This window comes from Salarias fasciatus, chromosome 23 (assembly GCF_902148845.1).
Source record: "Salarias fasciatus chromosome 23, fSalaFa1.1, whole genome shotgun sequence".
Taxonomy (NCBI): Eukaryota; Metazoa; Chordata; class Actinopteri; order Blenniiformes; family Blenniidae; genus Salarias; species Salarias fasciatus.
This window is the reverse complement of record NC_043766.1, coordinates 6,596,177-6,609,120: the sequence shown is the minus strand read 5'-3', so window position 1 is coordinate 6,609,120 and position 12,944 is coordinate 6,596,177. Positions and strand designations below refer to the sequence as shown.

The window sequence follows — 12,944 nt, the reverse complement described above, 5'->3', positions numbered from 1 at the left end:
ATAATACATTAAAAAGATCATTTCAACTATCTAGTAAAAAAACTTAACAATAACCTGTTTAAGGGAAGAACTGCTGTATGGAACGGTTAGTCATCTCATTTTATAAGTCTTAGTTATCAGCAGCACATTTTGTTTCAAACTGATGCCATTCAGCCTGCTTGACTGTAACAAAATCAGTTTCTCTTTTCTAACAAACAATTATCTATTTTAAAATAGTTAACTTACACACACCTTTAATCAATGTGTCCTCATCATTAGAATCTTTTGACAACATATATATGCTGATAATCTTAGTTTATTTCAGCTGCTTTGGAACAGATTCCTTTATTTACTTGCACACTACCCATTTTCTTTGAAGACAAGTTATTATGCTCTGTTTTGTGTGACAAAATTAAGAAAAGGGATATGCAGGTGAAAACGATCAGTTTTGATAACCATAAATCAACTCTGATTGAAATAGTTTGCTTGCAGCTGATGAAACTTCACCTGAACGTAATAAAGGAATCATTACTCACCCTAACAGTGCTGAAACCTCAGTCAATTTTGTAGTATAATCATATTTCCATGTAAATAGTAAATTATTAAGTGATTTTTTTTAATGTTTCAGAATTTTAGAATATTTGGCAGTTGTAAAATGTGCATCAGTTTTAAAGTGTGTGGCAGTCTTAAAATGTGCAATAGTTTAACAATTTCAGAATTTTTAAAATTTTTAAGATGTTTGAGATTGTTAGAATATTTGTTAGTTTTAGAATATGCAACAGTTTTACAATGTTTTACAACAGTGCCTCTAAAACTGTGTTAACCTTCTCATTCACTTTTGAAGGAGTAACCAGAAATTCTAATAGAGATGTTTTTTTTAATTAACTTGCACATCTCCTGGCCTTCATTATAACATTTGTTTTGCTTTATTAAGTCATGCGCTGCCGAGTGATATCCCTCATACCTCAAACTGTGTTTTCAAACTATGGTGCCCAAACCGCCAGACGTACATGAGCTCCTTCTAGTAGTGAAAATAAAGTAAGTTTAGATTTCGAAGAAGCATATAAGTGATAAGTTCATACCTGGTAAGATAAGCCTCTGCAGCTGTATGTTCAGGTCAGTCATGATGGTGGAGAGATCAAAAGCTTCTCAGACGGAACACACTGAAAAGTGTGGGAACAGCAGTTTTGTGCTATTGCATGCTGGGACAGCAAGGCTGAGGGTGGTCATCAACACCAGCAGGCTCTACAGACTCATCAGAAAGGTCAATGACTAGTGGTGGGGGAGATGGACTCGAGATGGCCTCAGAGTGGAGGATACGCCCCTCTCCATGATGTCCTAAAGGGCAGAGGTCGCCTGGAGGCTGGGAAGGCAGGGTTGGGATCAGGCGTTAAAAAAATTAAGGCAGATTTAAAAAAAAACTTTGAAAATGAGTAACTATTCAAAACTCTTTCATAAAAGATATTTATTAAATTATTCTTCAATAAAATATGAATGTAAGTTCATCAGCTGAATTTCATATCAAGTCAGTTCTTCCATTTCATTACCGTAAACCCAGAGTTTGACCCCGTACCATGATGGTTTGACCCCTCCCTCCTGGCACGTTCCAGTTCATGAAGCCAGATGGTTCTCTGTTATAATCATAAAGGAGGGAATTGTAAGTTGATGATTACTTCTATCTATAGAAATCTTTATTTATAGTGAAAATTTGTTTAAGTTTTATATTTTTTTTCCAAATAGTTGAAGAAATACCACAACAAATGAGCAAACTTTTGCACTGCTATCAATCATAAACTAATGAAATAGTAGCCTACTGTATTTTATCTCTTTATCTCTTTTTTCAACCAATAATGTTTTTCTGTGATTAGAGGGTACTTGAATTTAAAAAATAGTGATGGGGTACATCACTGAAAAAAGGTTGAGAACCACTGACCTCGCATTGGAAAAGGAATTAATTAACCTTTTTTTTTTAACTCTTCATACTGATTATCTTATGTTGATATTCTATTCTGCGTGGAGAAACAGGAATTTCCTCCTGGGATCATGAGAGAGTCTCCTGCCTCTTATAATTCTGGGCCTGCTGGGTCGCTGTGCTGCGTGTTGGCCACTGGGTGTCGCTGTCCTGCCGAACAGGCGGCGGCGCGCCGGGGCGGGGGAACCTGACCATTGGGCATTGAGCTTGGGTCAGGTGGAAAGGAACGGGTGATTGGTTTACGAGGCGCCTTCCTCCCTCCTGATTGGAGGGTGAGGTGTGAGCGAGGAGGAGGGGGAGGTGGAGGTTGGAGCAGCGGTTTATCCCCCTCAGTACCCCCACTCCCAGCCGGCTCCGTGCGCTCAGAGGACTGAGATGTGACAGCCGATCAGAGGAGTACGGCGTGTTTCTGTGGGGCTCACATTTTGTTCTCTGTCAGCCGGATGATAATGGGGAAGGACGGGCGGGGTGCCATTCTGGCCATGCCGACCACTCGGGCTGCGCTGCTCGTCTGTGTGATTACTTCGGTGTGCGCAGTGGAAGGTAGGTGTGCGGAGGGTTCATCTGATGCAGGGCTCGCAGTTAATTTATGCACTGCTTGTGCAGAAAAAAATGTAATGTGGTGCTTCTGATCACTGATTTCCCCTCTAGAAAACTTGCAGTTTAACTTTACGGCAAGCTTGATTTGGATTTGCAAAGAAAGTACTTGATAATAAGATGCTGCTAAGTTTTCATGGAGGCTTTAGCAGTGTTGGAGATGCTTTTAAGCAGAGGAAAATATCAAGGCAGGAAACTCCAGAAGGTGAGGGCTTTGTGTGCACCTCTGAAATGTTGTTGTTTTGTTTTGGAAACAAAAAAACCCCAAAAAGGGTTGCATTCATAATTTTAGATTACATTATGTCTTTTGATATGAGTGTACTCTGTAATGATGTGCTGTGTTTAGTGTCAAACATTACCGCCTTCCTCCCTCCTGAGTGCACTGTCATAGCTCTATTATCTCACAGGCTGCCGCTCACCTGGAGCAGCAAAGTGAATCATAATTACAGCTCACAGGTGCTCAGTGACTCCCTGTCGCTGGTGCCACCTCCCTCGCTGCTTCTCCTGCCACTCCTGCCCAACATCACCTCTTGCTCCTCCAGCTGTTTCCCCCTAGAAAAGCAGCATCCCTCCCACCTCTGATCCTCTCCAAACATCCCCTTCTGCCTGTTCCGTTGTACCTCTCCAAAGGTGATCTCCCACTCCTCGTCTCAAAGCCTCACGTCCCCCAAGCTCCTGCTGCTCCTCTGCACACAAACTGCTGCAGTTTCTGCTCCTCGTCAGGCAGCACATTATTGTTGCTGTTTCTCCCCAAGCATCACCTGCCACCTCTCATTTTACCTCTCGTTCATCATGAGATGTGACCACCGCTTCTTTCCTGGAATCATATTTGAGCGTTGCTGCTTATCCACCCCTCATCTTCCCCCTTTTCTTACTCCTTTCCTGCAAGTATGGCTCCTATTTGGTTTTGCCCTTACTAGCACTGCTTTTTGTTTCTCCCCAAGCTTCGTTGTCTTTTTTTTTTTTTTTTGCCTCTTTTTGGTTTTCTTTTTTGTCCTGCTGTAGCACTTCAAGTCTGACCCCCCACTGCTGCTCACTGCTGCTCCCCAATCATCACGTACATCCCCTATTGTTGTTGCTCCCTTCAAAAAAATTCCACTGTCTCTTTCCGAGCGTTTCACAGTCCTAAAGTTTTCTTTTGTATTTTACAGCTACACTGAAATGTCTTTTTTATCACTCAGAGTTAAAAAAAAGGAGCACAACAATATACCATGTAGTGATTCTTTGTGTCATCTGGACGTTGTGCATTTGGCTTCAAGTGATTTGACACCAGCCTCATCGTCTTGCTTGCTGGCTGCCTTGTCTGGAGCAAATGACCCGAGAATAAAATTCTTGATGAAAGGGTGTTTTGTTACCTAGTCAAAATCAAAGATTTACAGCACTGTGAAGGCTACAGTTTTAATTCAAAGGAATTAATCAGGTATGCATTTTATGTGGTTATTAGATTGTTTGGCCCGAGATAATCATCTTAAATCATGTGGCAACATGCGATGGTGTTTCAAAGGACTTCTCCTTGTTCTCTTCAATCATCTGATATTGAGCAGCTCCTCCTCTGCTCCTTCTTTAGCATTTCAAAATGTTCATGTTTATTCAGACACAGTGAGTTTTCTCAATGTTTCCTCCTTTTGCCGTCCTCCAGGTGCGTCCCCCCTGCTGTTTCTCCTCATGCATCACTTCATGTTTCGCCGAACTTCTAACTCCTGCCACTCCTCTTACTTCCTTTCATCTCGCTCGTCCGCTGCCTTCTCCTGCTGACGTTTATAGAGAGCACCTTTTCTTCCTCTTCATATTTTAATGCATGTTTTGCCAGTCCTCAATCAAGTAAACACGTCACTCCTCGCATTCCTTTTGCCTCCTCTTTCTGTCCCTCCTGCTACGTCCTAACTCCTGTGTCCTCTGCTGTTTCTCCCGCTGCTCCTGCTGCTGCTGCTGTTTCTCATGGAAGCGCTAGATTAGTCTACTGCTGTGTTTTAATGGTGCGCGTAATGATGAGCTCCGTACCGAGTCTCCCTCCTTTATGAGACATGTAAATGCGTTGAAGGGCAGGTCTATTTTGATTTTTGATTAAACAGAAAGCTGTGTGTGTGTGTGTGTGTGTGTGTGTGTGTGTGTGTGTGTGTGTGTGTGTGTGTGTGTGTGTGTGTGTGTGTGTGTGTGTGTGTGTGTGTGTGTGTGTGTGTGTGTGTGTGTGTGTGTGTGTGTGTGGTGGGGGGAGGTGAGACATGAATTTTAGCTAGAGAGAAGAGGCAAACAGGTACCGTGTGGGTGGCCGGTTGTTTTGTGGCCGCTCTGGCCTTTTCATGGTAAGTAGGTGCCTAATGAACTGATGTATAAGCTGATTTGAGTCTGTTGGTGTAAAATAACATCTCTGCTGACACAGTCACAGCTATTATCTGTGTTCTGTATACACTTTTTACACTTCCCCTTGATGAACTGTCAGGCATGCTTAAGCCCATCTGAACCACAGACCCGGCTGATAAATGGCTGGATTTCCATCATAAAGAAAAGTAAATGCTTCTATCAGTACTTATTAAATAACACAACCAGCTATTGGACTACGACCACTGATAGATTATGAAAGTAAACCGGATTACCTCCTTAGGTCAAAGCATCTCCTAAGCTGCTGCTCTTGTTGGGTGACCCTAGTCTGCAGTGCTCACTATCTGTCCAAACCGGGAGTTGCTGCAGGTGTTGGTCCTGGTGAGGCAGTTGTCAGAAAATGCAATGTATTGCAGTTTGTGTTTGTGGGACTGCCATCCATGGATGCCACTTCGATATGCAAGCCTTACCTAAGCATGGTTGCTGACAATGTACTTCCTTTCACAGAAAGAGTATTTCTACTGTTTTGTTCAACAGTGGTTTTAGGTATAAAAAAAAATAAAAAAAAAACTGTTGGAGATTTGGCCTTCAAGTTTCCAAGTTCTCAAACTTTATCGAATATTTGTGTGATGCCTTTGACAAACAACTGTTATCCATGGCAGCCTCACCACACAACTTCCTGGACTTCAACACTCTGCTGCGAACATATCGATCCTGACACACCTGCAGAGAGGGTTAGTGAAGATCTAGTCTCGTCAGGCCTAATTTTTCAACAAACATGAATAAACAATATTAGGCCGGTGGTCTGTATTATGGTGTAAAGGCATGTTTAAAAAGGCCCTGCAGCTAACTCATATCAATATGTATTAAATTAAATAAAAGTGGACAGAAATACTGTCAATATTTGAATTTGAAATGCTCTGACACCAAGCTGAAAGGAAACCACATGATGGGCTCTTCAACCAGTCAGGATCAAAATAATGATCTGCAAAATTTCAGGTCTGCTAAATACTAATAACGGGCTGCAGCCAATAATTTATTAGCATTTACAAATATTGCAATTTTTTTGTTTTAAATAATCATTCTTCCAAGCTAATACTCACTCTCTCACCCTGAAATTAGGTCCAGCGATTCAAGTTATTTGCACTCGTACTTGAGGAGGAATTAGTGTCTGAAAATTAATCAGATAACGGCTGAATTGAGAAGCGGTTTTCTAAGCAAAACTACACAGAATTGGAGGAGTCATGGACTTCTATGTTACAGTGTGAGTCATTCTTTCTCCTCGTGTCTGTAGTAGTTGGTGTGCTTCCTCATATTTCATTACACATCTTCTTCCCCTGCAGTTTGAAACCGTTTCAGGAGCTGGCCTGTACTCTTAATTAACTGACTAGATCTGTCCCAAAATCACCAGTTTGTGATCACAGACACTGAAGCAAAGCAGTAGACTGCTCACTTTAGAAAATCAGCATTTTCTGTATTTTTGCTAAATGACTTGTCCGGCCAATATGTTGTATAGATTTTAAATATGGACATCATTAGTCACTTAACGAGGAGCTCAAGTTTCCTCTGACTGCCTGAAATGATCTTTCTTTTCTCCCCCTTCCCTTCTGATCGTGGTGTGTGGAGTGAGTACATTTCACTTTTTGAACAGTTTTGGTCTTGATCATATCAGTTGTTTACAAAGCTTTTTGAAAATACACAAAGGAAGCAGCCTGTATAGATTTAGGAAAGAGTGGCAGTGCAGAAAAATAAACCAACATTTGACATCCAAACAAAAGTTTAGGAATGTTATTCTGGCAATAGCTATCAGCTTACATTTATGTGGCCTGAAAAGGTTGCTAATGTTCAGTGACCTTCAGATCCCCTGAAGGATTTTCACCTATTCAGCGAGTCTAAAATGCTGTACAGTTATCCAGCATTTGACCCTGTTATTTTGAAAGTCAATGCAAACCCTGACCCAGCGGATATTGTTGGGCGTAAGTGCCACATATCCCACAAACAAGCATCGGGAGGGGTGGCAAAGTCATCTGTGCCTGAACCAAATGTCCAGTCAGCAGCAGACTCTGTCACTGAAAATGCTGATTGGTGTCAGTGTTGAGTATCGAGGGGTCGAAGAGTTAATTTCCTTTTACCTTTTCACGCAAGGGCTGCTATTTGGTACTCCGTTTTGAAAACGAGCAGTCTTACTTTTAACACAACAGAATATACACATGGCATGTGAACTGTATTTATTGATTACACTGCACACACAGCATATATTTTCCTACACACAAACTAGTTAGGTTGTTTTTTTTTATTTTATTTTTCTCCCCCTGGAGGTTCAACACAAATGTGCCACATCTGTCACCTTGTGCGACTGCGAAAGGTTAAACATCGTAGATCCTGTTTCAGAAGCTGGTGTAAACATGGCAGACTGTAATTTGTGACTTTGCTCAGAGTGTGTGCGTGTTTGTAAATGAACAAATGATCTCCTTGGGGAAACCTTATCACGCCTTTATTGCAAATAGATATGCAGATGATACATTGCACATACGCAGCATTGCCGTCGCATACGCGCATCGGTTCATACTGTAGCCTGCGCCGTGCTCCGTCAGCTCATGTTTTAAAGATGCGGTTTCTATATTCACTCAGTGACAGGTTATCAATGTGACAGACAGATAGTTGAGCTGGGAAGAAGTCGGGGTTGGATAAAGATCCTGCACCAGTCTCGAGGTCTTTGCTCCTGTGTTTTCCACTCTGTTTTTTCCTCAGGGGTCTACCACCAATATTAAATATTCATTTCCACACATCATTTAAATTGTTTCAGAATACATTTGGTTTCGTTCTTCTGTAAGTTACTTGGAACTTCACAGAATCTTTACCTTTTGTTGAAAGACTCAGTCCAGGGCTTTGGTTTTGTATTTCCTACTGTGTATTGAGCATTAAGAGGCAATTTTAGATCCGTCAGTCTGGGATTAGATACTATACTTTGTTCTCTCCACAGACTTGGCAGTCTCAGTTTTCAGTGGCTCAGGAAATCATTTATAAGAATGGCCAGTGTTTACCGAGACGTGATTTCTAAATTATATCTGTGTGAAAATATATCCTTAACTATGAATCTTCACAACTTGGCTGTGAATTTTCACACAACTCAGCAATCCTGTGTTTCTATACTAAGGAGGAAGTCGTTGGTCTAATGTTACACTGATGAGTTACGCCACTTACAGGGGAGAAAATGCCTTTTTTTTTTTAATTCATATTCAGAAACATTTTAGTATAGAAAGTTTGGGTCACATGGTGATGGCAGATATACTCTGTGCAAAGTGGTTTATAGTGTGGGTGTGTGTGTTTGTTGGTGTTAGGTCTCAATGACATAAAGTTACAAGTTCATTCAGAAGTGACGCTCTAACAATCCTCCCTCTCTGAGTGTTGCCTGTTAGATCTGCTCAGCGGTTCAACTCCTTCACTTCAAAGATGAGTTGAAGGTCTGTCATAAAGATTCAAATGCTTTAACAGAAATAATATATAACAAGTATAATGAATTCTATCCATTTGTGAGCGTGATAAGATGTCAGTGAATGTGTACAGTCAGTTCATCTGTAGCCCAGTTGTGTAATGCCTGTACATTCACACACACAAAAAAAGCCAAATGTGATTTTCTAGCCGGGATAAAAGAATAATGTGTGATTAGAATGTGTCACCTCAGTTCTATTTCAAACCAGGCATACTGGATATTTTCTTAAGCCAGCCTCCACATTCTTCTTATTTACATTTCTGTGGTTATTTTTCTATTGTGATCTTTTCATTTTTGCTCTTGTTCTTTGTGACATTTAGAAAGCACGACTGAGAGATTTCCACCACGTTAATCATAGTTAAACCTTTGTGTTTGGTGTAAATAGCCTAACAATGTTGACAACCCTGGTTTGATTCTGAACTTTAACCCTGTCCATGTGGAGATGTGTTGTCCTCTTGTGTGTGCGGAGATGTGTTGTCCTCTTGTGTGTGCGGAGATGTGTTGTCCTCTTGTGTGTGCGAGGGAATCTCGTGGCAATGTAGCTTTGTCTCATGTGCATTAGCGCTTGTGGTAATGGCTCCCTCCAGTTTAAACATGTGTGTGTATGTGTGTGTATGTGTGTGTATGTGTGTGTATGTGTGTGTGTCTTGGCATAACTGTGTTTTCCTCCTGTGTTTGGGGATCAGCTCCACCTCCCAGTTACTCTCAGAAGTTAATATTTTGTCATTTAAACAAAGAAGCCAAGAGTTGTGAATGACTTTAACTTATTATTTAAAATTCTTATGTCAAAGAATTTTCCTCTGAAGAAAAATCATTAATGGGAGAATTTCAACTAAGTCCTTTGAGTGTAATATATTACTTTGGTTACGCAATAGTCGATCAGTAAACATGAAAGTGTCCTTTTATTATTTTTCTTGAAAGGAAGTGTAACTTTCAGGTTTTATACCATTATAAATCCAGCATCTTCATCATTGGACTGTTCGGTTAGTCAAAACTAGTAATCTAAAGGCATCAGAGTTTGATGACATTTTATCTACCGTCTAGCAGCCGTGTCTCAAGTGGTAGACTCTATTCCAATTCCAAGGCTAATTGTTCGATCCCCATCTCTGCCCTGTGTTTCTATGTGAAAGGCACTGAAGTGCCAAGTGTGTCGCAGTGATGGGTGAATAGTTTGGATCAGTGGAAGCTCATCATTGGCCATCACTGGCCAGTCAATAGATGAATGTGACAGGTAAAACCCTTTGAGATTGTTACTATGTAACTGAAGGTCATTTGATATTTACTGAAGAATTCAGCTGATCATGAAATTTTTTTTAAAATAATATTGTATAAAGAAAACCGTTAGTGCTGTGCAAAGTGCATGAAGCTTAACAGAAAAAGGTAACATTATTGTTCAGGTGAAAATTGTGTAGCTAATATTTGTAGATGTGTATACCCTATTCACCGACTGTATCAGCCTTTTATAAGCCAGTCTGCATGCAAACCAACTTCATCACAGACTCTTAACTACAATTCACCATTTCATGGTTAAAAAAAAAAAAAAAAAGCATAAATTCACTTTAGCTGCTGAAAGGAGCAGAAGCCTTGTACATTATGAAGCACTCTACTACCAGAGTTCCTCAGGTTATTTGCATAACAAACCAGTCTAAATAGATTTTATTTCCCTGATATGAAACTATAATTGATACTGTTGGAGAACAGAGCTCTGGTTGGCATAGAGGGAATGAAAGACTCTTTTGTTTTCACCTAAAATTCGTTCTCTCCTTTCACTGGGGTCCATTATACTGTCACTTCAGCTAATTTGCAGCTCAAAGAGTCACATCAATACACCACTGTGTTAGACAGACGGCAATGGTATGCTCCTAGAATTGTGCTGTCTACTGTATTGATTCCTTTTTCAGCATGCAAGGTAAGCGATAGCGTCAATTACCCTTTGTTTCAGGCAAAGCCAAAATAATTTCTTTACACTCTCATAGTCGACTTCACCAATAAAAAACCCATTTGGTTCACTTTGACCTCGTCTTCTCTGACCAGCGAGACTATATGTGAAGAACAAAATGGGAGGCGCGAGGTAATTATTGGATTTCTTTAAATGCAAATTGTGCAAAATTGTTCTAATGGCCAGATGGCGTAAGATCCCTAAACATATGCTGCTTACCATACAGATGAACATCCTTATGCACGCAAGGTTTTATCAGCTGTTCTGAATGTGACATTGTGCAGAGGTTCTCAGTCTGGTTTCTGATATGACCGGTATCGAGAGGCTCTGTGATTACAGCGTGGGCACGAAAGGTTTCCAGGGTCCAGTTCAGTCAATAATTTGAATAGTGACAGAATAATTCATATAGTTCCTCTTTAATGCAAAGAAAAAAAAAATGCTGGGTCAAACAAAACAATTTATCGACATGAACGCTGCTGTTCAAGTGACCTCATTCAAATCTTTTTCACCATTTTATAGTTTCTGTATATTCTTCTGACACTGCAAATACTAATTTCAGAGTAGTTCATGGGAGAATCGGACAAATGTCAAACACTGCTCAGAATTTTACACATTTGTCCTATGCTGTCCCGATTCACAGTTCACAACCAAAATCTGTGTTTTTTTTTTGTACAGTTTAACTGTTTACTGATCAATTTGTTGCCACAAGAAAGATGCATAGTTTGTACACACTGTCCCTTCACACTATAGTCGCCCCAAAAAGATTTGGGGAAATACTCCATTTTCAAATGGCTGTAACTTCTTTAGAGTGGTGAGAGATTAAAAGCATGGTTTGAATGAGAAATGTATTCATCATGGCCCAGAGTTTGTGATTGATGTAAATTTTCTCCTCTAATATTCATTGTAACATGGAAAGCCAGTGACCATATGGGATTACGTATGGTAAAAATGGACAAAATGGCCATAAATATATCAAATCTTTCAACATATTTGCACAGCACAGAGTTTTATTGTTATTAAAGATAAAAAAGCATGTCTGTCAAAAAACGGGTGATCTTGTTGCTTTCATTCATGACACAGTGTTGGAAGTAATCACCCCTCCAAAAAAAGGCAGCAGTAAAACACAAAACAGAGATAGATAATCACTGGGTTGAACATTTTTGGATTATTTTTCTCTGATAACGCTATACTGGCTCACCGCAGGGCCTGATCTATTTATTGTCCATTTCTTGTCTGACCACCCTGCTGCGTCTTTTTACAGGGGCATTTTTTTTTTCTTGCCCCCTTCCCGGTGCCGCCTCTACTATTTGAGTTGTTTTAAGCTCCACTGTTGCCCCCACACTTCCCCTTCAGCCTGAACTTTGCCATCTCAGTCTCTGTCGCTCCAACATTATCAACATACGATACTTCATGTGCTTGTCGGTGTTTTTTTTTGTTTAACCTATCATCATTCTGGAGGAAAAACTGCTTTATCAAGTATGTGACAAAACGCCACTTTTACGCCTCTTTTACACTTCTTTGCTCCCAAGATAGTGACACAAACTTTTTTTTATTTTTTGTCAAATAAAACCTTGCGTAGATGCACCAATGATGTGAGGATTGAGGGCCCATCTGTCTGCCACCTTTTTATTCAGTAATCTTTTTTTTAATGCAGTTTTGTGATACCAGAGTTCAGGCAAAGGCACTCATCATGCTTTTAGTTGATTCCCCCAAAGTTTTGCTTTTGAAACAGTTCATTTACTGAAATCTGGCATATGTGAGACATCAAACATGTTGACAAAGTCGCCTTAGATAGGCTGTGTTTAGTCTGTAATGAACGCTAAACTATTTCATTGCCTTCTGACGTTCTCAGGCGGATGCGACGGGAGGATGAGAATAGATTTTGCACTAGGGCTGTACGGTATTTGGTGAACATGTGATTTGCAATTTATACAAACTGTAAAGCAGTGCGTTCAGTTTGCTTTCTGTTGCCTGAAGAAACCTCTGTAGTCTCTGTGCACTAACAGGCACCTTGTGCTTTGGACAAATATGCACATGAACATTTGCTATGTAAGCCGTGTGACTGCTGGGAGGAGGAAATGACAACTGTCAGTCAAACACTGCTGTGCTGTGCACTGCGCTGCTTTGTGCAAAGTGCCAAATAGGCCTCCAGGTAAAAACACTGTTGTGAGGGGACTTTGTCATGAATTTACTTGAGTCATGGGCTCATGTCAGCACAATTTTGGCACCTATTTAGCAAACCTTTACAGATGTCATGACTGTGTTCTCAAGTGTGTCGTCTTCTTTGAAAATACAGCCAAAACACAACCACAGCAGAACAACTGTGCAAAAATATTTGTCGTTATGTTCGATGTTTGACTAAGAATTGATTGGTCTAAGTGGTTGGCCTTCAGTTATAACTTGTGTAAGTGCTTGTCAAAATAATCAATTGTGTGTTTGTGACCTGGAAGTGTGATTACACTTTATTGACAGTATCGGCAGTTCCGCATAGTTTGTTGTAGTCGTTGACAAAGAAAACGAAAGAAGTTCATCCAGTGATACTTTTCAACATATAATTTACTTTCTTTCATTTGTATATTAAATGGAGCTGAAGCTCAACAACCAAGACAGAAAAATAAACAAAACCACGAGACTACACATAGACT

General features: G+C 40.3%; 1 protein-coding gene across 1 annotated transcript in view; it reads left to right on the top strand.

Moving 5' to 3' along the window:
• Window positions 1-2,400: 2,400 nt before the first annotated feature.
• Window positions 2,401-12,944, top strand: part of LOC115381448 (ephrin type-B receptor 1-like) — a 102,966-nt gene continuing 92,422 nt past the window's right edge. The window contains exon 1 of the mRNA XM_030082823.1: window positions 2,401-2,494. Coding sequence (XP_029938683.1) covers window positions 2,401-2,494 — 94 coding nt within the window. The remainder of the gene's footprint in view (window positions 2,495-12,944) is intronic.